General features: G+C 42.9%; 1 protein-coding gene across 1 annotated transcript in view; it reads right to left on the bottom strand.

Moving 5' to 3' along the window:
- Positions 1-272: 272 nt before the first annotated feature.
- Positions 273-26,456, bottom strand: part of pitpnc1a (phosphatidylinositol transfer protein cytoplasmic 1a) — a 93,350-nt gene continuing 67,166 nt past the window's right edge. The window contains exons 3-9 of the mRNA XM_061846624.1: positions 23,919-24,007; positions 21,611-21,618; positions 16,980-17,051; positions 11,738-11,833; positions 4,347-4,502; positions 4,040-4,103; positions 273-3,386 (exon numbers count right to left, since the gene is read on the bottom strand). Of these exons, the coding sequence (XP_061702608.1) occupies positions 3,073-3,386; positions 4,040-4,103; positions 4,347-4,502; positions 11,738-11,833; positions 16,980-17,051; positions 21,611-21,618; positions 23,919-24,007 (799 nt within the window). The 3' untranslated portion in view covers positions 273-3,072. The remainder of the gene's footprint in view (positions 3,387-4,039; positions 4,104-4,346; positions 4,503-11,737; positions 11,834-16,979; positions 17,052-21,610; positions 21,619-23,918; positions 24,008-26,456) is intronic.

Raw genomic sequence — 26,456 nt, 5'->3', positions numbered from 1 at the left:
TGGCCGAAACACTGTCAAAATTTACTAAACGCTGGGAGGACAGGAGAACACAATGGGCACATTTACGAAGAAGCTGCTGTTGACCACAACTCACGCCTTGACATTCACACGCAGATTCACTGTCACATTCCACCCCCGCAGGCAGCGCCTCTTAAAGGCACATGCATCTACACACACACACACACACCACACACACACACACACAACACACACACACACACACACACACACACACACCACACACACACACACACACACACACACACCACACACACACACAATATGTACAGTATTTTCTCTACATTTGGAGCATATAATTTATTTTTCATGTTCAAATACATTTACAACCAGGCAACACATTTTTCATTGTGTTCAGAAAGTGTGATATATGAAATAACTATCTCTATCACAATTTTTTATCTATTGTGTGTGGATCTGTAAATTACTTAGCTGACGTCTTGTGGCATCTTGGTGCCAAATAACTGTTGACAGCTTCATTTCTACATTTGTAGTGCATTGTAACATCTTGTTATCTTGGTGCAAAGGAACTACAGTCTTGGCGCCCTTTTGAAATTATTGTATTTTTGAACAGTTTCCCCACTTTAACGATCAGACACAACCACCCTCCCTCAATGTGCTGGGCAGTTGACTAATATCCCATGTGATTATGGTGTTTATTCACTTATAACTCCTATTTCCACACTACAGGGTTACATTTCTCATTAAAACAAGTTTTAAGATACCAATCACAGGTTCTTCGAGGTGTTTCGACACTATAAAAGCATTCCACAACAAACACTCATCAGTAGCACTACCTTGCTCATTTCCCACGTCCTGTTCTGTCTTCCCCTTTTCTGAGCGCTCTCATCTTGTCCCATTGGTTAGTTGTTTGATGCCCTATTCCCCGTTGTCCACTATCTTCCTCTGTCTGGTTGCATTTTCATTAAAAATCTGAATATTTGAAAAATTAGTCGGGGAAGTATCTCAAACTCCTCTCTTGCACAGCAAAACTGTTCCAGTGCAAAAGGCATAGAGATACACCATTCTGCATGGCCATGCAGCTGAAAAGGACAGGCTAGACAAAAAAAATTGTAATTCCACCCAAGCATAGGGAGATCCATTATACTCACATAGAGAAAACAAAACAAAACAGTGGTGTACCTTCCCAGGGGTGGCTGACCTACAAAGATTACTTGAAGAGGACAGCAATAACTCATCCAGGGGCCCACAAAGGAACTCAGGAAGACTTGTAAAGAATTACAGGGTTCCCTTGCCTCTCCTCAGGTTAAAAAAGGGCACCCATGGCAGAATTCCAAGGCAAAGACCACTGCTAAGCAAAGCAAAGATGACAAAAGATGAGATTGTCTTACTTTTGCAAAAGCTGTAATTGATTCCAAGACATTTGGGAGAATATTACATGGACTGAGAGAGACTGAAGTTGAGCTTTTTGGAAGCTGTGTTTCTTGTTACATTTGGCATAAATGTAGCATGATGTTTCAAAAAAAAAAACATCACATCAACAGTCAAAGATGATAGTGGTATTGTGATGTGTCTTGGGCTGCTGTGCCCCTGCAGAACCTGGACAACTTGCAGTGAGTGATGGAACTATGAATTCTACTATTTAACTGAAAATCCTGAATAAGAATGTTCAGTCATCAGTTTGTGACCCACTTGCCTTCTATGGCAGGATGACGATCCAAAACACCAAACGCACATCTGTTTGAAATCCAGTCGCATGACCTTGAAAGGTTAGCCAAAATATCTCTACAGCCACATGTATCTAAAAATGCTTGATTTCAATTGTTGATGGTCCTACCAGGTATTAACCATGTAAAAACCGCAGATTAACTTCAGATGAGTCATATACATCTGATATTTGGTCTTAAACACTCAAGTGGGGAAAACTATTTCTAAATCAAACCATTTGAGAAGGGGGGTGGGGCAATACTTTTTTTAATGCCACTGTGAATTAAGGAACTTCATTTTGACAAAACTAATGCTCTATGCCAACTTGGTGCCGAGGACCTATGTTGAAGTGAGTTGAATTTCCTAATTTAGACAAAAGTAGGGCCTTCCTTCCATTTTCTGACAGCTTGGTGCCATGGAACTATGTTGAGTGAGTTGAGTGTTGTGCTTTGATGTTATCTTTTGATGACTTGGTGCCAACCAACCAGGTTGAAGTGATTGAAGAAACATTTGGACAAAAGTAGTTTTACCACTATCTTGTGGCATCTAAAGGCCAATGAACTATGTTAAAGTGAATTGAGCTGGTTCATTTGAACAAAAGTAGTGTTTTGGCATCACCTTGTGGTGTCTAGGTGCCAAGGAAGTTCAGTGAAGTGAATTGAGGGCCTTCATTCTGGCAAAAGTAATGGTTTGCCATCATCTTCTGACAACTTGGTGCTGTCAAACTATAGTTGAGGACCTTAATTTAGACAAAAGTAGAGCTTTGATCCTTTCTTGTTGTCTGAGCAACTACTGGATAAATCTTTTTAGGTGGTGTGTCAATTACCCGTGTATTTGTTCTTGGTCACAATCACTCTTGTGTAGCGGAGCTTCATTGTATTCTTGTGTATGGATAGGTTTTGATTGTCACCACCACCCTTAGATCAATCGGATAAATTAACAATTGAATAAAACTTAATGCTTCACCTATCACCTGTATTCTCTGACCTCTATGACACACAAGATGGTGTAATTGGAAACCTATCCATTCATGAACTATATTTAAAACATTACAACTGTCACCGTACGACACCATACGTGAATGTGACTCCAATCTCAATATTTATGCATCCACAACCCGAGTTAGTAACTGTGGGCTTTTTTTTCATTTAAATTTTTTGGAATATATGCTACACTTAATGGGGCCAAGAGTGCTTCTGGCTTTTATATCTCCGAACCTCCAGGAAATCGTGTGAGGCAGCTTTTCTGCATGCTGGCAGGTCAGACCACCGTGACGCTGAAAATCTCCTTCAGCTTGCTGAGGGGGTTATTATAGGATGTGCCAGGCATCCACGTTGAGAACACTTCAAGGCGCGGGTTGGGGGGTGTGGGGGTGGGGCGTCTTTCTCATTCGGGCTGAGGGCTGGAGTTCCACGAGAAGAAGCTGGGAAGTTTGAAAATTGAATCCCGCCGGCCCTGCAGGTCAGGCAGGGTTAGGGTCTCTGGGGCTGACTTTTTGCGGGGTCGGTCCTTAGGCACAGTCAGGAACTCGGGGGCCTCAGTGGACAGGGGGGTGGACGGGGCGCTGTTGGGCCCGTTACGGGCGCTAGAGCAGAGGGTAGACTCGGTGATGGCAATGGACGGCGGAAAGGTGCCAATCTTCAGGTTGGTTGCTTCCTGGGTGGCTCGCTCGTACTCACGGACCTCCTCCATGCTCATGTCTGGCAGGAAGGACACAGCCGGTAATACGGCACACTCAAAATCTCAAGTTTGTTTTAGAATGACTGTGATAACAATATATAGTGGAAAGCCACTATTTGCGGGGGACATGGCCCGGGCACGGAGAGCAAAAACCCATGAATTGAAATTTGGAATATGTCCCCTGCGATTCACTGGCGACCTGTTCAGGGTGTACTCCGCCTCCTGCCCGATGATAGCTGGGATAGGCTCCAGTACTCCTGCGACCCTTGTGAGGATAAGCAGCTCAGATAATGCATAGATGGATGAAGTCAGTTTTGCAGTCAACATCAACTGGGTTTGACAAATGCAACCACCCTTTAACTCTTATTTGGATAACTGCGTAAGGGAGGATGAGAAATGTTGCTAATTCTTTTAATAAGTAATTCCGTAAAAACGTTTGACTAAATTTAAGTGTGATTTGGATGATTTAATACATTTAAAGGTATTTCTGTCTGTCTCTCTATGGTGGGTGGGTCTGGACTGTATCATATCCTCACAAAAAACGGGGGTTCAGTACATGAAAAATGTGTTTGCCTCCAACTAGCTTCCATGTCTTCCGTGTTGTGCAGAATACCACTATTGCAAAACCTCATGTTCTCATTCAGCTACTGAAAAGTTTGTAACAAAGACTCACCAATCCACTCATCCACCCAGGCGAAGGCCTGCTTGTGTCCCAACAAGAGAACATCTCGTATTACCTGAGCACAATTCCGACAAAAGAAGAAAACAGTCAAAAGCTTCAAGGAGATAACATGGGAATCACATTGAGTGCTCTCTACTGGCTTTTTCAGTTTCAAAGTACTTCATATGTCCTAAATATTTTGTGTTCGCTGCCAATAGTAAGAGATGACGATTCCCGAATACAAGATCCGGAACCTTTCACGAGTGGTGGACAAAATGTTTCCTTTTTTTTTTCCCTCTCTAAATGCTCTCATCCTGACCTTGTGTACAAATTGCTCCACGCGTGTTTGGAGGCCCCACACTTCAAATTTGACGCTGACCAGCTTGTAGGAGCACATGATGGGATTCTGCATGTCGATCCAGCCTTCCTGCAGGAGGCCACGCTCGGTCTTCTTGGACTTGAAATAGCGCAAATCCTAGGTGGCCGTGACAGAGACAAAGCACATCAATTTGATAACCTCTTCTGGAAATGCTGCAAATCACACATTCCAATCCCAAAACATTAGAAACTATTTTCAGATATGCCCTAACGTTCCACAAGACAGCGCCTAAGCCCTGTCGCTGATAAAAGAAGTGCTTTGGTGCCAAGGAACTGCTGTATTTTGAAGTAAGTAGTGCTTTGCCAGGTTTCTGTCTTAAACCTTTTAACACCAACAATACAAATTGTAAAACCCACCACAGATCAATAGCAAGTAGAACATCAAGTCTTGTTGGTACCAAGGAGCGGAATTAGCAACTGATATTTTGTGATGTACTGCGACAAGAAAGACAAGGAAGTCAGATTTTATAAAGCACATGCAACAACATTCCCTGTAACTCAGGTTGAGTATTGTTTGAATTTGAGTGATTCGGGTCTCGATTCAGGTTCCTTATTTCAATTCCTGTTCCTACCAATTCTTGATTCCTGTCATGATCCTGCCGCTCCAGCCCGGGCTGTGCGCGTGCCAGCGCGGTTGCGCTGATTGGGAGGCGCACACCTGCGCCTCATGCGGGCTGATTAACCAGTGTATTTATATGACCCCGATGACGACTGGTCGGCGCCAGTTCGCCGAGCTTCATGTCCCGTTCGAGTACTCCCGTATCCCTGATCGACAACCCGTGTGTACCGAACCTTCGCCTGTTCTCCGACCAACCCCGTAAGACTGATTCCTTTGACACTTCTGCCTGCTTTGATCGTTCTCCCGTGTACCGACTCCTGCCTGCCCGCTCACCTGCTCTCTTCGCCCGACGTCCCAACTACCGCTGCTGCATCTGAATGCCTGCCCGATCCCCGACCACGAAATAATAAACGTTTCTCCCCGAACTACCTTGCATCGCATTTGGGTCCTACTCCTGTTCCGATGGGGCGTGACAATTCCGACTCTTTTACGAGGCTGGGTCAAAAAAGGTTCGCTTGGTATAAACAAAGGGTGTCCAAGATTCCTTTTCTCAGCAGCCTGCTGCATAGACTAGAATGAACATTTGACTGCGGTTCTTTATTACCAATATAAATATAAAAAATATGAACTAAAAAGGCAATGTGTGTGGGACTAACCCAATTACTTAATATTAAATATCAAGTCAATATTTAGTTAAACGTTAAAATATCACATTGTTAAAATATTCATATGGGACCGTTTCATTATTCAAAAGGTATATATGTGCAATTTTTAACCTGACTTCCTATTTTATGCTTGAAGCTTTTTATTTGAAGGGTATGCGGCATTTTGACATGAAAAGTAACTTCACGTGGCTCTGGGCCTCGAGCTGTCACCTTATCATGGTGGAGGGGTTTGTGTGTCCTGATGATCCTAGGAGCTAAGTTGTCTGGGGCTTCATACCCTGGTAGGGTCACCCATGGCAAAAAGGTCCTAGGTAAGGGACCAGACAAAGTATGACTCCAAAACCCCTATGACGAGTCCAAAAATTGGAGCTTTGTTTCCCTTGCCCGGACGCGGGTCATTGGGGTCCGCCTCTGGAGCCAGGCCTGGAGGTGGGGCTCGAAGGCAAGCGCCTGGTGGCAGAGCCTGAAAGGGTCCCCCTTCCCATGGTCTCCCACCTGTGTGAGGGGTCACAGGGGTCAGGTGCGATGTGAGCTGGGCGGTGGCCAAAGGTGTGTACCTTGGCAATCTGATCCCCGGTTACAGAAACTAACTCTAGGGACATGGAATGTCACCTCTTTGGCAGGGAAGGAGTCCGAGTTGGTGCGTGAGGTCAAGAAGTTCCGACTAGATATAGTCTGACTCACCTTCGGTGCACTGCTTGGGTTGGACTCTGTTCCACTCTAGAGTTGCCCACAGTGAGAGACGCTGTGCAGGTGTGGGTATACTTATTGACCCCATTTCGGGGCCTGTACATTAGGATTTACCCCAGTGAATGAGACGGTAGCCTCCCTCTGCCTTCAGGTAGGGGGATAGGCCCTGACTGCTGCTTGTGTTTATGCACCAAACAGCAGTTCAGAATACCCACCCTCTTTGGAGTCCCTAGCGGGAGTACTGGAGAGCGTCCCCTCTGGAGACTCCATCATTCTGCTGGGGGACTTCAATGCCCACGTGGGCAATGACAGTGAGACCTGGAAGGGTGTGATTGGGAAGAACCACCCCCCCGCCCCCGATCAGAACCCGAGTGGTGTTCTGTTACTGTCCATAACGAACACCATGTCCAGGCATAAGGGTTTCCACATGTCCACCTGGCACCAGGACACCCTAGGTTGCAGTTCGATGATCGAATTTGTGGTTGTGTCATTGGACTTGTGACCGCATATCTTGGACTCTCGGGTGAAGAGAGGGGCAGAGCTGTCAACGGATCACCACCTGGTGGTGAGTTGGCTCTGATGGTGGGGGAAGATGCCGGTACGATGTAGTAGATCCAAACGCATTGTGAGGGTCTGCTGGGAACGGCTGGCAGATTCCCCTGTCAGAAGGAATTTCAACTCCCACCTCCGAAAGAACTTTGCTCACATCTCACAGGAGGCGGGGGACATTGAGTCCGAGTGGACAATGTTCCACGCCTCCATTGCCGAGGCGACTGATCGGAGCTGTAGCCATAAGATTGTCGGTGCCTGTCGTGGCGGCAACCCGCGAACACATTGGTGGACACCAACAATGAGGGATGGTGTCAAGCTGAAGAAGGAGTCTTACCGGGCATTCTTGGCCTGTGGGACTCCTGGGGCAGCTGGTAGGTACCGGCTGGCCAAACGGAATGCAGGTTCGGTGGTCACTGAGACAAAAACGCGGGCTGGGAGGAGTTCGGTGAGGCCATGAAGAACGACTTTAAGACAGCTTCGAGGAAATTCTGGTCCGCCGTCCGGCGTATCAAGAGGGGGAAGCAGTGCATCGTCAACACTATGTATAGTGGGGATGGGCACTGCTGACCTCAACTCGGGATGTTGTGAGTTGGTGGGGAGAATACTTTGAAGAGCTCCTCAATTCTACCAACATGTCTTCCCAAGAGGAAGCTGAGTCTGGGTGCTCTAGGAGGGCTCTTCAATCTTTGCGGTTGAGGTCACCGAGGTGTTAAAAAGCTCCTTGGTGGCAGTGCTCCAGGGATGGATGAGATTCACCCCCTGAGTTCCTAAAGGCTATGGATGTTGTGGGGCTGTCCTAGTGGACACGCCACTGCAACATCACGTGGACATCAGGGACAGTGCCTCTGGAATGGCAGACTGGGGTGGTGGTCCCCCTTTAAAAGAAGTGTGACCAGAGGGTGTGTTCCAACTTTAGGGGATCACGCTCCTCAGCCTCCCTGGTAAGGTCTATTCAAGGGGTACTGGAGAGGAGGGGCCGTCGGGAAGTCAAATCTCGCATTCAGGAGGAGCAATGTGGTTTCATCCTGGCAGTGGAACAGCTCTACACCCTCGGCATGACCCGGAAAAGAGGTAGAAAATGGATCAATGATTAGATATGGGTGAATGGAACTAAATGCTATAAACACTGATTCCCCTACACACCAATGAGGCACAAGTTTTGTGATAGTATGAGACAATGTTGATGTGAAATTTTTCATATGTAACTTAAATTGCAGTCATGGAAATGTCCAAAAGCAACTGTAATGGCACATTTTCTCCCAGTCGTGACAACATCCCAATTACAGTTTTGTAACGTTTTGGAATTATATCACATAATTTCATTACATCCATTCATTTATCCATCCATCCAGCCATCCATCCACTTTCTTGGCTGCTTACCCTCACAAAAGTCACAGGGAGGGCTGGAGCCTATCTCAGCTGTCCAGGGGCAGGAGGCATGGTACATCCTGGCCTGTTTGCCAACCGTTCACAGGGAACATGGAGACAAACAAGAGTGGCACTCATGATCACACCTAGGGGCGATTTAGAGTCTCCAATTAATGTATGTTTTTGGGATCTGCCCGGGGAGAACATGCAAACTCCACACAGGTGGAGTTGGAATTGAAACCTGGACCAAAGAACTGTGAAGCCAACGCTTTACAGCTGCACCACCGTGCTGCCTAATTTCATTAAATATACGGGAATTACTTACTCCCCAAACTGCTCATAGCACACGCTTCCACTTCCATCTCTTGAAACCAAGTCTAGCTGTCTGTAAAAGGCCACATGCTCATAAACACAGACAATCTGCTCGACAGGAGGGCGCTTGTTACCAAGTTTATGTGCGCTAATCAGTATTCCCTCTGGACTCATTACGCTGTTGCGCTCATTTGTCTCAAGCAGCCATGTTGGACTGCAGCTGACGCCCTACACCTGCAGGCCTGCTGCAAGTGCTTAGCGTCTTTCAACATGATTACACTGAGAGAGGCCCATCCTGTGATGTGATTGGAGCTGTCAGTTAAAGTGGCTCTGCTGTCAACTACACTGCAGTGCAGTCCACAAGTCTGTCCTCCTTAGAAATAGGTGTCCTGCGAATATGACTGTAAGAGCACAGCGCAGAATGCGACGGGAGTATAAAAAACATCTTTAAGTGTCAACTAAGGACTTATTGGAATTGCTAGCATATTATAAAATCTCTGTTGGCAAATATATGAAAAATTAACAAAGTTCTGGCTATCGAAAATTAGTGCTTGGGCTTCACCTTGTGGCATCTGAGGGTATTACAGAAACCGCTCAGAACTCAAGTCAAGTTTTTTGAAAGGACATTTTAACAACAACCACAGGTGAAACCAAATACTGTATACATAAATTGTCAAGTTTGTCAGTAAATAACAGAGGATCCACGTTGCAGTGACAGGAGGAGCTTCTCTAGAGCTCGTGCACACGTCATCATTTTCATGGTGCCATATTGCAGGTCTAAAAGAACTGCTCGACAGTGTGGGGGACATTGAACCGGAGGAGAATATTTACAATACCCGAGACCTGTTGTGCTGTTGGCTGTCACAACAGACTAGACAGATATTCAAAGAGATCATTCTGTAGAATACCAGCTGAAAAGACCAGAAAAGATCGATGGATTTCGGCAATTAAACGTGATGGATGTCTGTGTAGCGGTCACTTCATTTCAGTTAGGAATTATTCTTCTCAATCTCAAATTCCAAAGAAGTATTTATAATGCCAAGTTGGCTCATTTGAGAACAAGGCATATAAAAAAGACAGGGAGTTGTCTCCAATGTACATAGACGCGTGTTGCAGCCACACAAACCTTGGTCAACCTCTGCCTGACACATTTTTTCTCTGTTTTTTTTTAAAATATGCGATGTTCTCAAATGAGTCCAATGCGTATTTAAAAAAATAAAATAAACCCGTCGATCACAGAGAGGATTATGTAAGGTAACGTGTTAGCTGCAACACGCTTCCTTGTACGGGGCCGAAGTCTATCACAGTGGTTTAATTTCTTTTTTTAAAATGCCGATTGGACTCATTTGAGAACAATGCATATTTAAAAAAAAAAAAAAAACGTGTCACAGAGAGGTTTACCGAAGTTTAACGTGTGGCCGCAACACGCTTCCGCGTTCACGAGCCGTCAACCCGTCGTCTTTTTTTCCAATCATAGATAATGAATGTGAGTTTGTGTAAAACCAGGCATTATTATGTATATATTGGTATTTGTCTTGAAAAAATCTGAGTGGCTCTATCATAATGTGGGATTTATTCTTGATAGAGAACAGGTCCAGCAATAAAAGTATTTGTATGCGTCTAGACTTTTACATGCTTCCAAACTCTGTGTAAATCTAGACAACTTACTCACCAGATACATGTGTAGATCCAGTTGTCGAAGACAAGCGGAAGCGGCTTAGTCCACTTTCTTATCGGCGAAAACATCGACTTTGGCATTAAATATGGGTCCTCCATGCCAAGTGTCTCTAATTTTTCCACGTACCTTCATTTATTATTACCTTCTAAATGTTTTAACGGTATCGGACAAAACTCTAAGGAGGCGTATCAACCCCAAAACAAACGCTAAGGACCTTGTAAAGATGCTGGATGAGGCTGGTAAGAAAGTGTCATTATCCAGTGAAACGAGCCCTGCTATTAGATGGCATGAAAGGCCACTCACCAAGAATGAGGCAATTACTCTGAAGGAATTATAAAAAAGACAGATTACAGTTTCCAAAAGACACCAAGACAAAAATTCTGAACTTCTGGAGAAATGTCTTGTGGTTTAATGAAACAAATTTTGAGCTATTTGCCCATAATGACCAATGGTTCATCTAGAGGAAAAAGGGGGAAGCTTCTAGATCTGAGAATACCATACCAACTGTGAAGCCTGAAGGTGGCAGCATCATGTTGTGGGCCCGTTTTGCACCGGGAACTGCTAAAACGTGGGCAGGAATGGGTCTTCTCGATGGACAATGATCCTAAACATACTGCCAAAATGGTTAAAAAGTTGCTTGGGGCTAACAAAGTCAAAGTCTTGGAGTGGCCATCACAAAGCCCTGATCTGAATCGCATCAAAAATTTGTGGGAAGATGTGAAAACGTGTGTGCGAGCAATACAACCGACAAACCTGACTCAGTTACACCAGTTGTGTGAGGAGTAATGGGGCCGGGATTCCAGTAGAGCTTGTGGAAGGGTAGTCAAAACATTTGTCATGCAGTTCAAAGGAAATGCCACTCAATACGAAGGGAAATGTATATAAACTCTTGACCTTGAGGAAAATATCATAAAATTCTCAAAGAATTCATCTCTCTCATTATTGTAGCATTGGACAAAATTAAATAACTGGTGAGCCTGACTGACCTGGAACAGGAGAGGTTTAGTCCGATTTGATTTCAGACAGTGAGACAAAAAATATTTTTGCACGGTGTATGTAAACTTCTGGCTTCAACTGTAAAAACTGTATCTTGTCCATTTCCTTTATGAAAAGCCCTAAAATACCACAAGATGGCGACACAGCTAGTTTGATTAAAATGTAATGCTCTGGCCCCTTCCTCTGGGATCTCAAGTGTTCCCTGACCCAGTTGCGATTTGCTATTCACATATTCCCAGAATATTTGGGGGACCCTAAAAAATCGCTACTATCAAATGTATCTATTTATGGATTTATTATTTGTATTATTTGCTCAGTTATTTTGTGTTCTCTCTGAAATAATCAACCCTGTCTAATATAAAAGCAGTGCTCTGGTGCCATTTTCTGGCATTTACAATGTCTCTATAATTATAACGTAACCTATTTTTGGGAAACTTATCTAGTGGTATTCACTGAAAAACGATTCGCTTCTATGTGCTGAATTTCCAGTTTATGAAAGGCAGAAGTGTCACCTCAGAATCCTTGTAGTGGCGTTCGGGGACCTCATCGTAGGCGATGTCCACAAAACACACCTCAGTTTGCTCATCTCTGGGCTCGCTGCAAAATATCTGCAGAGGAAAAGCACAATTCAAACAAGTGAGGACAGCCCGATCAATGATGCCCTTTCAGCCAATGACATTGAAATTGAGTTCTGATGTGCTGTGATTTCCCTAGCCACATACATTGTGTGTGTGGGTGCGTGTGTATGAAAGAGAGTAGCTGAAAGACTTCAAGACTGGTTTACGTGGGAGAAAATCAAATGTATCAAAGGAAAGTCAGAATGAAAGACATGAAGGAGGTAGAATGTTAAAATTATTTCTGACTCTTAAACGTCCGCTACAAATACATTGCTTGAGTGGTCTGTTGAGTATGTGAGGGAATGTAACTCACACAATAATAACTAAGAGAGTCACTAAGTCAGTCACTACCTACACGCCCCGAAATTCTTTTGCAACCTGCTATGTTGAATTGACTACATTATAAAGACATTTTTTGTTCAGACTGAAAAACTTTATATGTTTCAAAATAGATATATATGCTCTCAATTTGAATTTGATGTCTGCAACATGTTCCAAAAAAAAGCTAAGACAGGTGTGACAAAAGACTAGGAAATTTGAGAAATGCTCAAAAAAAATGTTTTGGACATTCCACAGGTGAAGAAGTTCATTGGAAACAGGTAAGTGTCCTGGTTGGGTATAAAAGGTGCGTCCCTGAAAGGCTCAGTTGCTCCTCGCTTCGATCCGTTTGGTGGCACTGCATTCAAGACAGGCATCATTGTCTATAGCCAGGTTTTTCAACCTTTCTTGAGCCAAGGCACAGGTTTTTCATTAAAAAATTCCCACGGCACACTACCAGTAGAAAATGTAAAAATGAATGTCTGTCGCCTATATTAACAACATACAAGCTTTCTCACCAAAGCATAGTGAATGGAAATCAAACAAACACAAACATAAACATATTTAATATAGTTTACTCACTAAACGGGACTTCTGGGCCTGTTTGAATGAACATAGGGCTGATATTGAGTCTGGAATCAATGAAAGACATGAAAAACTCTTCCTCAACAGTTCTGTCTCTCTCTGGTTTTACTTTTTATAGTAGTCAGGCTTGAAAAGCTCACCTCACAGAGATGTTGTGGAAAAAGGGAGCAATGTCAAAATAGCTTTGTTTGCCAGAATGGGGTACTCCTTAGCAATAGTCAACCAAAAACTATCCAAAGTTATATCAGCAAAGCTTAGCTTTCAACTATGATCTTGTCTCAGTCCAGTTAGTTCCTCCTGTTCCTATAAAGTCACGTCCTTTCCACCAATCGATGCTGAAATAATTTGGTCTCTTACCCAGTCAAGGGATTGAATGGAGGCTGAAGAAAACTAGAATGACATCTTCTCATGTGTTTTTAAATGTTTCACTATTATCTCACATAATACTTCTATGTTGACAAACATGCCATTGCTTGGTGAGTATGAAAATTTCAAGATCTCCTTTTCCACATTGTTTCCAGAGTTGCACCTATTAGCGCAATCCATTTATTTTCATTTTGGTCTTGCATTCATGTGGTTAGTTCATTCAGATGATGAAAAATGTCAGTAAGGTATGCCAGCTTTGCACACCACTCATCAACTGCTACCAGTTTTGCATAATTGGACCTTTCATTTTTCAGAACCACTTTTATTTCCTCCCACAGTTCATAAACACTGGCAGGTACCCTGCTACAGGACAAACACCAGATCTCCATATGAAACAATGAGCCTTTATGTTCTGCTTCCATTTCTTCAAATAAAGATGCAATTATGCGACTTTTCATGGGACGTGATTTCACAAAGTTCACCATGCGCACAGCATCACCCAACACAGGAACTAGATCTGCTGGTAAAATCTTTGTTACGAGGACCTCACAGTGTAAAAAGCAATGCTTAAGAACTAAGATCAGGGTTTTTCTTTCACTCTGCTGACAAAGCCTTTGGTGTGTCTGACCATGGCTGCCGCCCCATCAGCGCAGACATACAATTTGTTCAAGATATTCAGATGTGACCCGAAGAATTTCCTCTTAATAAGCACAATGGAGTCACAATTGTTGGATCTCCGGTGAGAGCAAATCCAACTGAAAGATAGTTTTTGCAATAATTGCTTCACGCCAGAGACTTTCCGTGAGCAAACAGTTTTTGGTTTGGGATTGGCTCTAGCACTCCCACGACCCTTGTGAGGATAAGCGACTAAGAAAATGGATGGATAGGTTTTCACATCAATTAGGTGGAACTGAATGATTTACTACGGCACACCAGACACTACACCGTGTCACACTACAGTGGTTGAAAAACAATGGACTAAAGGATAGTGCCACATGAGCTCAGGAACACTTCAGAAAAGCATTGTCAGTTCAGTTAACAGAGGTTGTCGGTACATGTACAAATGAATCTTGAAACTCTACCATGAAATGCAAAAGCTATACAGTATATCATCAACACCCCGAAATGCTGGCAGCTTCTCTGTGGTCATCTCCTATGAGATGAACTGACTTTAAGTGGAAAAGTGTGCTGTGGTCTAATGAGAAATCATGAAATCATACCTGTCAGTCCTGCATTTTGGTCCTAGTCCTTGTCCCATGTTTATGACAGAACAAACTGGCCTGAACAGGACCCAGGGGAAAAATGCAGCACCGCCGGTCTGCCTCCCAGCACACTCAGCCTGCCAACCCGCCCCTTACTCCCTCCTTAGTGGTGCTTCACCTTCAGCTGTCACCTGGTCTTGTTTGGTTCCTGCATTGCCATTGGGACCCTCCTCGTGGATGTCCGCCTCAGTGACCTTGTAGGCACCCTGGTCTTTGGCGTTCTAGCCGACCTCCTAAACTGCTCAGCCAAGCTCCTCACTTTAGGTGACTTGGACTTGGGGTGGGGGTTTGTGGCATCCTCCGCCCTCTTCCTGCCCCTGGTTGCTGTTGTGTTTGTTTTGTCGCCCTGAATAATTCTTTCACAGTTTGATGAATGTTTTTTGCTCCCTGTATTTAAAGTACAACAACTAGGTTTTTCTGCACTGTATTCTGTGCTTCCATCCAGGTGTGAAGGTCTGCCAAAGTGGAACTTAAACATTGATTGTGATTGAATTAAAAGTTCAAAGGCATACATATTGCTACATCAGTTTTCTGGTATATCCTGGTACTTTGACATGGGATTGTGAATTTGTTAAACTGACAGCAGAGAAGCATTCCTATTGATGGAGAGCAGAACACTGGATTCAATGAAAATTTTAACTTGCTCTGGGCTCGATTTGTTTACTAGTGTCAGGTTGTTCCTTTTCCCTCTGTTTTTAGCACTCCCCACCAACGAAGTACCGATCCCGATTTCCAACTTACATCTGCGTGTAGTTCTAATTCTACTGCCTTCTAATTCTTTCAAATGTCTCGTGCGAAATTTGATGCTTGAAGAAAGTCCAGCTTCCATTCTATCTACAGGTTTCCTCCCATAAACTTGCTTTCTACTTTGACTTCGCAACACATTTTTCAGACCAGACCTTTCTCGCTCAAAAAAAGAGAATGTCGTCCTGTTTAATCGCTTTTTCTTTTATTTGCACACACTCAGACAGTCATTCCATCTTAAAATAAGATAATTTTTCTTTTTTTTTTTACTTTTTTACTTACACCACAACAGTAAACATAAGTAGTGCGTCTCCCTCGTCTTTGCTCTACGATGCGTAAGTACGTATGTGAATTGAATGCACCTTTCACCTTTCATTCATGAATCATATTCCAAAATGGCACAAACTGAATACTGCAGTTGTATGTTATGTTGTACTTCCACTTCAGATTATATTTTTATTTAATTGTTTTGGTGTGCAACACAGAATGTCAGTGCACAGAGACATAAATGGTTCACAATTGCGCATATGCGCAGTTTAGAGGGAACATTGAATGGCACTGACAAAGTTTCCATTAGTGTCCTCGGGTGTTTTTTTAATGGAAGAAAAGCTGATATCACAGTGGTAAACATGCACATTTTTTGGGAACTTGTTGCAGGTATCAAATTCAAATCGAGAGCGTTTGAACATGGAATAGTTTGACTTTGTAGTGTATTCAATAGAATGTAGGTTGGGAAGGGTTTGCAAACCATCAAATTCTGTTATTTGTTTTACACATCGCAACTTCATTGGAATAGGAGTTTATAAGTAAATCCAATTGAGTAACTCGGTAACAATGTGTGAGCAAGTGCGTAACAAAACAGAAATAGCATCTATTCTCTTGTGAATAGAGCTGTGTAGTAAGGATGAAAGAACAGCGGGAAAGACAAATTTGGCAGCGCTTCTGTCCAGATTTTGGTGGGATAGGTGTCACCAGGCGGGGGCTGGCAGGTGCAAACTTGAGAATTAAGGAGGAGGGTGCAAACAAACCCTCGAAGTGTTCCACAACAGCCACAAATGCGAAATTCGGACCATCTGTGATATTGCAAGAATGACGACAGCAACGCCGGCCTTTAGCCTCTGAGTGGTGCTGTGACGCTGTATTGTTTTTCTCTTTTACACCTCTGGGTCAGAATTCTCTAATGTGCCTTTAAAATGACACAAAAAGTAACATATAGATCGTACTGTGCCTGTCATAACCGGAGGTGACAAAAGTACTCGCATTCTTTACTTAAGTAGAAATACAGACAGTTGTGCAAGAAACCGTTTGTAAAAGTGATTCAAATGTAAGCAAACCTAAAATGTGCTCAAGTGCAAAGGTTTTTATTAAAGAAGTATTTATACTTTGGTACTTTGCATGATCCTTAAAACAAGGTAAAAGTCTTATACAAACTAAAGAATATCATGTATTTTTTTTCCACATTTAATCAAAATTAGCTTTTTTTTCCTGGCCACATGAATAAATAAAAGCTACCACATCCTCCTCACATGTAGAAAATGTTGAAAGTTGGCATGTTCAAGGCCTGCCACTCATCTACCTCACTTTCAACAACCCAATTTATAATTAAATTAGGACTCCCATCTTTTTCACAACGTTGCCGATTTCACATTCACTTTCAGACACTTTTACCTTCTCCAATTTCTACTCAAATAGATGACTTTTCCCCACCAAGCCATTACCTTCTCTCGCTAATTCTTTCAATATTTCAACACAGACTTCCGAAAGTCCTCTAAGCCAGTTTTAAAAGAGAGGAATAGCAGAGAATATGAAGCGAGATTGCAATAAAATACATAATCATGCAAGCTTATGCAATTTTCACTCACGTTATCGTTGCTCCCTTTGTTGTCCTCGTATTTCGTCTCTATGTGGATGGAGAACTTGGGCAGGAAGGAACACTATTGCAATGCAAAGCACATTTATTTATATAGTGCATTTAAATTTGATTTACATGATTAAAAGCATTTTAATACAAAGAAATAAAACATTTAAAATGGGAATATACAAAAATGACAACAAAATTTGTGTGTGTGTGTATACATATACAGTGCCCTCCGTAATTATTGGCACCCCTGATTAAGATATGTTTTTTAGCTTCTAATATTTTTTTTTCCTTCTCACTAATATGCGACCTTAATGTAAAAAAAGAGAAAAATCCACCCTTCGATACAAGTACATTCATTCAGTGTGTGTGTGTGTGTGGGGGGGGGGAATCCCAGATAAAGAAATAATTATTTGACATCAAATAATGTGTGTCACAATTATTACCACCCCTGGTGTTAATACTTTGTACAACCCCCTTTTGCCAACAAAACAGCACCTAATCTTCTCCTATAATGTTTCACAAGATGGGAAAAGACAGAAAGAGGGATCTTCAGTCATTCCTTTTTGCAGAATCTCGCTAAATCATCCAGAGACCTGGGTCCTCTCCTCTTCGGCTCACCCCACAGGTTTACAATGGGGTTGAGGTCTGGGGACTGATATGGCCATAGGAGGAGCTTGATTTTGTGTCTGGTGAACCATTTCTGTGTAGATTTGGCCATATGTTTAGGGTCATTGTCTTGCTGAAAGACCCAGTGATGACCCATCTTCAGCTTTCGGCAGAGGGCAACAGATTTTGATTTAAAATGTCCTGGTATTTCAAAGCATTCATGATGCCATGCACCCTAACAAGCTTCCCTGGACCTTTGGAAGCGAAACAGCCCCACAGCATCACAGACCCACCCCCATACTTCACAGTGGGTATGAGGTGCTTTTCAGCATGCGCATCTTTCGTGGCACGCCAGACCCACTTAGAGTGTTTGTTGCCAAAAAGCTCAACCTTGGTCTCATCAAACCAAAGCACACGGTACCAGTTGAAGCCCCAATACTGCTTGACTAACTCCAGATGTTTGCCTTTATGATTTGAGTCAGGAAAGGTTTTCTCCGTGCATGCCTCTCAAACAGCTTGTTGCCGTGTAGAGAGGGCCTGATGGTTTATTTGGAGACTTTGTGACCCCAGGATGCTACCATTTGTTGTAATTCTGTAACAGTGAGCTTTGGAGATCTTTTAATTTCGCTTAGCATCTCTTACTGTGGGTGGTGGCAAAATAAACATGGGTCCTCGTCCAGGCTTATTTACCGCTGTTCCAGTTGTTTTGAACTTCTTAATTTTTCCTCTCACAGTGAATATGGGCAGGTGCAGTTGAGTGGCAATCTTCTTGTAGCCTCTTCCTGACCTGTGAAGGTTGACGCACATCTACCTCACTTGTATGCTGTGTTCCTTTGTCTTTCCCATGTTTAAGAGTGGAAAAGAGAAATGGCCTCTGTGTCATGTCATATTTATACCCCAGGGAAACAGGAAGTGATGAATTACTAATTAAATGTTCCTACATACTCTGGTAAACGTTGTAAACTACTGTAGAAATGACAGAAATGCTTCAATTATATTTACTTCGTGGGAATTGTTGAGGGTGTCAATAACTGTGGAACAGGTGATTTAATGAAAACTAATTATTTTTTAGTCAGGGATTTTTTTATTTTCTTACAATTCATTTGAGTTGAAGGTTACATTTTCCTAAAATTTTCAGTGTGACACTATTATTCTGCAATAAACACTGAATTTATTTTAAGCTTTTAACAGATCTTAACCGGAAGTGCCAATAATTATGGAGGAATAAAAATCCAATTAAAAACAGCACAAAATGCAAGAAATATTCAAAGCTGAATACTATGCTATCATGCTACTAAATAGCATGAGAAAAAAGAAGACTTTTGAACCTGAATTTAAAAACATTCATACTTGGGGCTGACATCACCTCTGCTGGCAAGTTATTCCATTTGTGTGCAACATAATAGCTAAATGCTGCTTCACCATGTTTGCTTTGGACTCTGCACGCCGCTATTTGAAGTGATCTCAGAGCTCTACTGGGTTTGTATTCCATTGGGATTACTTTCATGTATTCGGGACCTAAATCATTTAGTGATTTATAGACCAGTAGTACAACTTTAAAATCTATTCAAAAGATGACTGGAAGCCAGTCTAAGGACTTTAGAACTGGAGTTTTATGCCCTAACCTTTTTGTTCTGGTCAGAACCTGAGATGCAGGATTCTGAATGAGCTGAAGCTGTTTAATGCTTTTCGGGAGGAGTCCAGTCAAAAGACCATTACAGTAGTCAAGTCTACTTGAGATAAAAGCCTCTCTGACTGGCCACACAAACCAAGATACAGGATATTTCCGTTCACGTTCAATCGAATTTAGGGAATCCTGCGTCCATTTTTTCCTTTCGTATCCTGAATTTATTTTGTAACTAGAGACAATATTTTTCAGAGGAGGCATTTTGTAATCAGAATTTTTCGTTAATAGAGACGTTTTTAAGAAGAATTACCACTATATTTTCCAAGTTATAAAAAAATTATGAATGCATTGGTGGAATCCTCATATTGTACCTTTGAAATTGGCACTTTTCAAGAGAACCCTAATAAAAAGCACATTCGTTGAACCATTAACATTCACATTAAAATTGTCAAAGAAAATATGACAGTACTTTGAATTGGTCAATAATTTGGAATATGATTTTAATTTGGAATCATTTGGAATTAATAAAAACAAACACCCCCCCCCAAAAAAAAACAAAAAACAAAAACAACAACAACACGTTTGTAAGGGGTAACCAACAGTATATATTTGCGTGTGTGTATTGCGCCACCTTTTGTTTTCAAATATGCATTGTTTTTAAAATCAAGCGACACTTACAGTTAAAAATACACAAAGTCTAATTCTCTGCCTTGCGTTTAATATGACACTAAACTTTAACTGGGAATAGAAATAAACATCTTGCAGTCGCTTTCCTCAATAATTGTTCACTAATCTCATCAGCGAAATTGCTGCCACCTGTGAAGTTGAGTTCACTGCCATTGTACAGTGTATATATCTAAAACTTTTGCTTGCAAGTCAGAGCCAAAAAAAAAAAAACAAAACAAAACAAAAAACAAAAATGATTCCAACAACTGCCCATACTTCAAGACTTTTAAATTTGGTCGTTTTTCAATGCTCAAAATGAAAAAAAGAAATAAAAACCTTGTATTTAAATAATTATCCATCTCTTGTCCATCTTTTGTATCACTCACCCTTACTAGGGTCATGGGTGTGCTGGAGCCTATCCCAGCTAATTTCGGCCAAGAGGCAGGGTATACCCTCTTTTGGGGATGTGGGAGGAAACTGGAGAGCCCGGAGAAAACATGTAAACTCCACACAGGTGGAGCTTGGATTTCTCCTCAGAACTTTGAGGCCAACACTCTTCAGCTGCACCATTGTGCTGCCCACCACCAAAAATAATTATTTTGGTGGCACGGTGGAACAGCTGTAAAGCATCAGTCCCACAGTTCTGAGGACCGGGGTTCCATCCGGCCCCGCCTGTGTAGAGTTTGCATTTTATTGCCATGCCTGTGTGGGTTTCCTTCTGGCACTCCGGTTTCCTCCCACATCCCAAAAACATGTAACATTAATTGGACACTCTAAAGTGCCCTTGTGATTGTGAGTGCGACTGTTGTCTGTCTCCATGTGCCCTGCGATTGGCTGGCAACCAATTGAGGGTGTATTCTGCCTCTTGCCCAATGACAGCTGGGATTGGCTCCAGCACCCCTGTGACCCTCGTGAGGATAAACGGCTCAAAAAAATGGATGGATGGATGGATAATTTTATTTTAATATTTTGAGATCAGAATAGCCCAACACAAATAAAATTCGAAGTTTGAAGAAAGCGAATGGTGTTCACCGAAATTACACAAAATTAGAAAAGTTAAAAATTTGAACTTAAGAAGATGTTTTTGAGACAAATAACATACACATCAATCAGACATTTATTTTCCCAAGCCACGCAGAGCCAGAACATAAAGATGAAAGAGCCGTATACGGCTCCGAAGCCAACTCTTGTTCTAAATGATCTGAAGCATCCTGTGTCACAGTTTCAGTTTAATGTCAGTGCACCATCCAATGAATGGAGGAAGAAAAGAGTCAAATGTACAGTCCTGCGAAGGTCGGGTGTTTGTGTTGAGTAAATTCAACAATGGATACTTTTATCAAGCATGGTTTTATAATTGGTAGCTGTATAGCATTCGTGCTTTATGATCCTCTTTTTTAAGTGCTTTGCTGATATCTTGGGGAAAATCTAAGCAATTACAAACCCTTTTTCAATCCACCCAATATTTTACTTTAAGTATTTCAAGCAAGTGTTTGAAGAGTTCAGACTTTAGGGTTAGCAGATATATCCATTAGAATCTACAGAAACAATAAAAATTTATATATCTTTTTTTACGTCTGAACTCTTCATTTGGACTTGGTTACTTCCTACCACTGCTGTTGTGTTGTTACACGAGTGCAGAAAGAATGAAAGGATCAGAATAGACATTCACTTCAATGTGGACCAGATATTTCCAGGTGTATCGCTGTACGTGTGCATAGATTGAAACTACTCACCGTGTACTCTGATGAAATACCCAGCGGTGGTCGTTGTAGGTGTAATGGACAGAATGTGTGTGTGTGTGGGGGGGGGGAGGGGGGTAGCAGGAAGAGGAGAACAAAGAAGTAAATAAAAAGGAGGGTGAGTGATGAAGAGAACAACAACATTTGGTTAAAAAAAAAGCTCTATTATTTGAATTCCATGTGAAAGCACACGCTACAAACCTATATGGCAGCCACGCATCACAGCACTCCTGACATGCTCCACATAATCAAAGTTCACCTTTAAGATGGCAAGCAATTTACAAGAAAGCTTTTTTTTGAGTAGCATTTAAGACTTTGATGCATACAAGGCTCATTTGATGGGATTTGTGCCACTACTATACTGATATGATGGATTGAACCTATTATTGAGCATATGCAGTACAATTTTTTTTTAAATCCTATACTAATATAGCATCTACCACTGATGGACTAAGAAGAGGTGAATGAGGTGGAGGGTTCACATCCCCGCCCGACCGCATTACCTTTATCATTAGTCAATCAATGTGGCTGTGTATTTGGTGGCGGAGGGGCCGTAGGCGCAGAGTGGCACCGTCCTTCCGTCAGACTGCCTCAGGGCAAGTGTTGCTACAGAAGTAGTAACATATCGTCTGAAGGGTGTGACGGTGGAGTGAGCGAATAATGCATCCAGTTGGAAAACATCTTTGAGCATCATGAAAAGACCTATAGAGCTCGTCCACCTACGTCATAAAATCACGTGACTTTTGTTCACCTCGCCATATTGCCGGTCAAGCTAAGTATTGCTCAGTCGGTTGGAGACTAAACGGAAATAAGTCTTGTAGCACGACGCCCAAAGTCTTGTCCGATACCGTCAGACATTTAGAAGGTGAAAATAAATTACGGTGCATGGAAAAATTAGATAAATTCGGCATAGTGGACCCGTATTTAATTCCGAAGTCGATGTTAGAAAAGAAATTTGACTGTTAATTCGCTTCCGCTTGTCTTGGACAACTGAATATACACATGGATCTGGTGAGTAAATCGTTGAGATTTCCACGGAAAAGTTTGAAAGTGTATAAAATTCTGGACGCATATGAATACTTTGTTGCTGGATCTGTTCTCATCAGGAATAAATCCCACATAGTGAGGGTTTTGATGGCTTGTGAACACGGAGGTGTGTTCGGGAACACGTTAACCTTTGGCGGAATCCATCGATCTATTCAGGTAGTATTCAATACAAATGCCAATAGTTAAATAAATGACCCCTGGTTTTACACAGTCATTCATAAACTATGATTGAAAAAAAAGAGAGGACGGAGTTGTCTCCATGGAACGTTCATGGAAGCGATTGCGGCCACACTTAACCTCCGTAAACCTCTGCGACAGACAGTTTTTTTTTTAACACGCATTGTTCTCAAATGAGCCAACTTGACTTGACTTGATTATAAATATTTTTTGGTATTTTAAGATTTAGAAGAATAATTCCTACGTGAAATGCAGCGATGGCTACACAGGCATGTGCGTATTTTGGTTGGGCACCATCCATCATGTTTAATTGCCGAAATCCATCGATATATTCTGGTATTTTCATCTGATATTCCATAGAATGATCTCTCGTCTGTTGTGACGAACAGCAGCACAACAGGTCTCGGGTATTGTAAATATTCTTCTCTGGTTCAATGTCTCCCACAATGTCGAGCAGCTCTATTTGACTGGCAATATGGCGCCGTGAAAATGGTGACGTCACGTGCACGAACTCTATTGAAGTGTAATGCCGTGTTATTATTAAAACTACAAATTATTCTTCAGCACAATCGAAGAGTTCAGACACAAAAGCAGATGAATGAATAAAATGTTTCTCCATGTCCATTTTCCAAGCCGCTTATCCTCACAGGAGTGCTGGAATCTATCCAGTCAGTCGCAGGACACAATAATACGTGTCTCTTTTTCCAAAACAGTTTAGTTATGTTTACTACTTATGTATTTTTGACCTCCATCCATCCATTTTCTGAGCCACTTATCCTCATGAGGATCACGGAGCACTAGAGCCTATCCCAGCCGTCATTGGGCAGGAGGCGGGGTACATTCTGAACTGGCTACCTGCCAATCGCAGGGCACATGGAGACAGACAACAGTCGCACGCACAATCACACCTTGGGGCAATTTAGAGTCTCCAATTACTCTTCTTCTCCTTCCTTCCTTGAATCAAATAATTAAGATTCCGTTCCACAACTTTTGTCAACACTTTGCATCTCTCACGAGACATCCTTGTATCTTATATTTTGTTTTGCATGTGCATGATAAGTGAATGGATGAAGCATACCGGTGATGGTGTACGGGTAATAATTCCAAGCTTTCTCTGTCACGTAGAAGATCTTGGGCACGACTGCTCTGGCCCAACTTGGCAGCTTGCTGTAACCCACAAAAAGCAAAATAGGACGGGATTGAAAAAGATTGAAAACCATTGAATAGTTGTGTTGGGTGATTATTTCTCTGTTGTAACAATGTGTAGTCCATTGGAAAGCCTGTCCCTATTTCAATGATGCCTCATTTGCAAAGAACATTGCATTTGTGGGATGAGCAGAGCAACTGTGAACGCAAGTAAAATGTGCCAAATACTCTGACTGTGCCAAACAATTCATTCTGCTGTTGCTACTGACGCTTTGTTTTGAGTATTATGGTGTGTTGTTTGTCTGCTGGCTTAAACACCATCAGATGCGCTCAACTACATTTGCCACCGAAATGTGTTCAATGAAATTGTATTAATTTATTCACAACAGTCTGTTCTATTAATTTCATACAGTTTTCTCTTGGCTGATTCTGTCCGATTTTTTATTTCCATGCAGATTGTGTCGACAAATAGCTGCAGGTTCTCTAAACAAAACTTTCAATGTCAAAATAAACTATTTGGCATAGTCGGTGAAGATTTGGCACATTTGATTTTTCTTTTTTTTTCCAGCAATGTTTCTCATCTTTCAAACAGAAATTTCTGAAATTTTTCTGTCTAGTTAAAATACAGTGGACTGTGTACAACAGGGGTCTCCAACTCATTGTAGTTTAGGGGCCACATACAGCCTAAATTGATGTCAAACAGGCCCTATCATTAAAATCATAGTATACTGAATAGAATCAAAAATAAAAAAGTATTTTCTCTTGGTTATAATTAAAATACAAGTACATTAGGAAAATATGGTGATTACAAAACATCATAATTCTTGAGAACATTTAGCTTCAGTTCATGTGTCTGTACATGTGTATGTGATAACTGATCACAGTTATTCTCAAAGTTACCCCTAGTCCCCACCATTCCAATGTGTTTTATGTATTTTATTTTTTATTTTCAAATTCATCCTGTGGTGGAACGCACCCCTTAGCTGGCCGGTTTTGGCCTGTGGACCTTATGTTTGACAGCAACAACTGCCAACTGTCACGACCCATCGGAACAAAGGTAGGACCCAAATGGAGGAGTACACGGGAGAAGCAGATGTAAATCGGGAAAAACGTTTATTATTCAGTGGTCGGGGATCGGGCAGGTAGTCAGGTGCAGCAGCGGTAGTTGGGACGTCGGGCGTAGAGAGCAGGTTAGCGGTCAGGCAGGAGTTGGTACATGGGAGAACGATCAAAGCAGGCAGGAGTATCGAGGGAGTCAGGCTTACGGGGTCGGTCTGAGAACAGGCGAAGGTCGGTACACACGGGTTGACGATCAGGGATACGAGAGTGCTGGAACGGGGCATGAACCTCAACGATCTGCCGGAGGACCAGTCGTCATCGGGGTCCTATATATACAGGGGATAATCAGCCCACATGAGGCGCAGGTGTGTGCCTCCCAATTAGCGCGACTGTGCGGGCACCCGCACAGCCCGGGCTGGAGCGGCAGGATCATGACAGTAACCCCCCTCTAAGGCACGGCTCCCAGACGTATTTTAGACATATTTTGCGGCAGAACACCTCGTGATTTGGCGGCCCCTCCCCCCCCTGGGCTGGAAGCTTCGCCACCAGCTGCGGGTCTGCTGGTTTCACCATTGCCGGTGAGGAGTGGGAGGACGAAGACGGTGTCTTATCTTCCGCGCAGCGGGAGGCACAAGAGAGCACCCAGCCTGGGCGGCTCCTCTGGCCGCTGCGCAGAGCACCTGGATCGATGGCCAAGCGGGTTCCCTCAAACGGATTGGTGTACTTGTACACACCGGGCGAAGGTGAAACAAACTGACCAGGATTGAAGATCGGGGGAAGAGATTCTTAATCGAAATAATCTGAGTTGTAGTCAGGCAGCCGGTCATACAAATCAAGGTCCTCATCAAAGTCCGAAAAATCAGAGTCCAAAGGAATATGAGGTGCTGGACGGGTCATGGTCAGGACGTATTCATAGCTCGCCGGTGGAGCGTATGACACGGAAGCGGAGGACGTCATAGAGCCTACCCGGATCGGACAGGCTTGGTCCTCCGGCAGTCGGTCTACCTTGCGTTGGTCCCGGCGACGGCGGGTCTTTCCTGCTGGGTCCTGGCCAGATTGTTCTGTCACGACCCATCGGAACGAAGGTAGGACCCAAATGCAGGAGTACACGGAAGAAGCAGATGTAAATCGGGAAAAACATTTATTATTCAATGGTCGGGGATCGGCCAGGCAGTCAGGTGCAGCAGCGGTAGTTGGGACGTTGGGCGTAGAGAGCAGGTCAGCAGGCAGGCAGGAGTCGGTACACGGGAGAACGATCAAAGCAGGCAGGAGTATCGAGGGAGTCAGGCTTACGGGGTCGGTCGGAGAACAGGCGAAGGTCGGTACACACGGGTTGACGATCAGGGATTCGAGAGTGCTGGAACGGGGCATGAACCTCAACGATCTGCCGGAGGACCAGTCGTCATCGGGG

Source organism: Syngnathoides biaculeatus, chromosome 16 (assembly GCF_019802595.1).
Source record: "Syngnathoides biaculeatus isolate LvHL_M chromosome 16, ASM1980259v1, whole genome shotgun sequence".
Lineage (NCBI taxonomy): Eukaryota > Metazoa > Chordata > Actinopteri > Syngnathiformes > Syngnathidae > Syngnathoides > Syngnathoides biaculeatus.
Note: the sequence above shows the minus strand (reverse complement) of the source record. Positions and strands in the feature narration are given on the sequence as shown.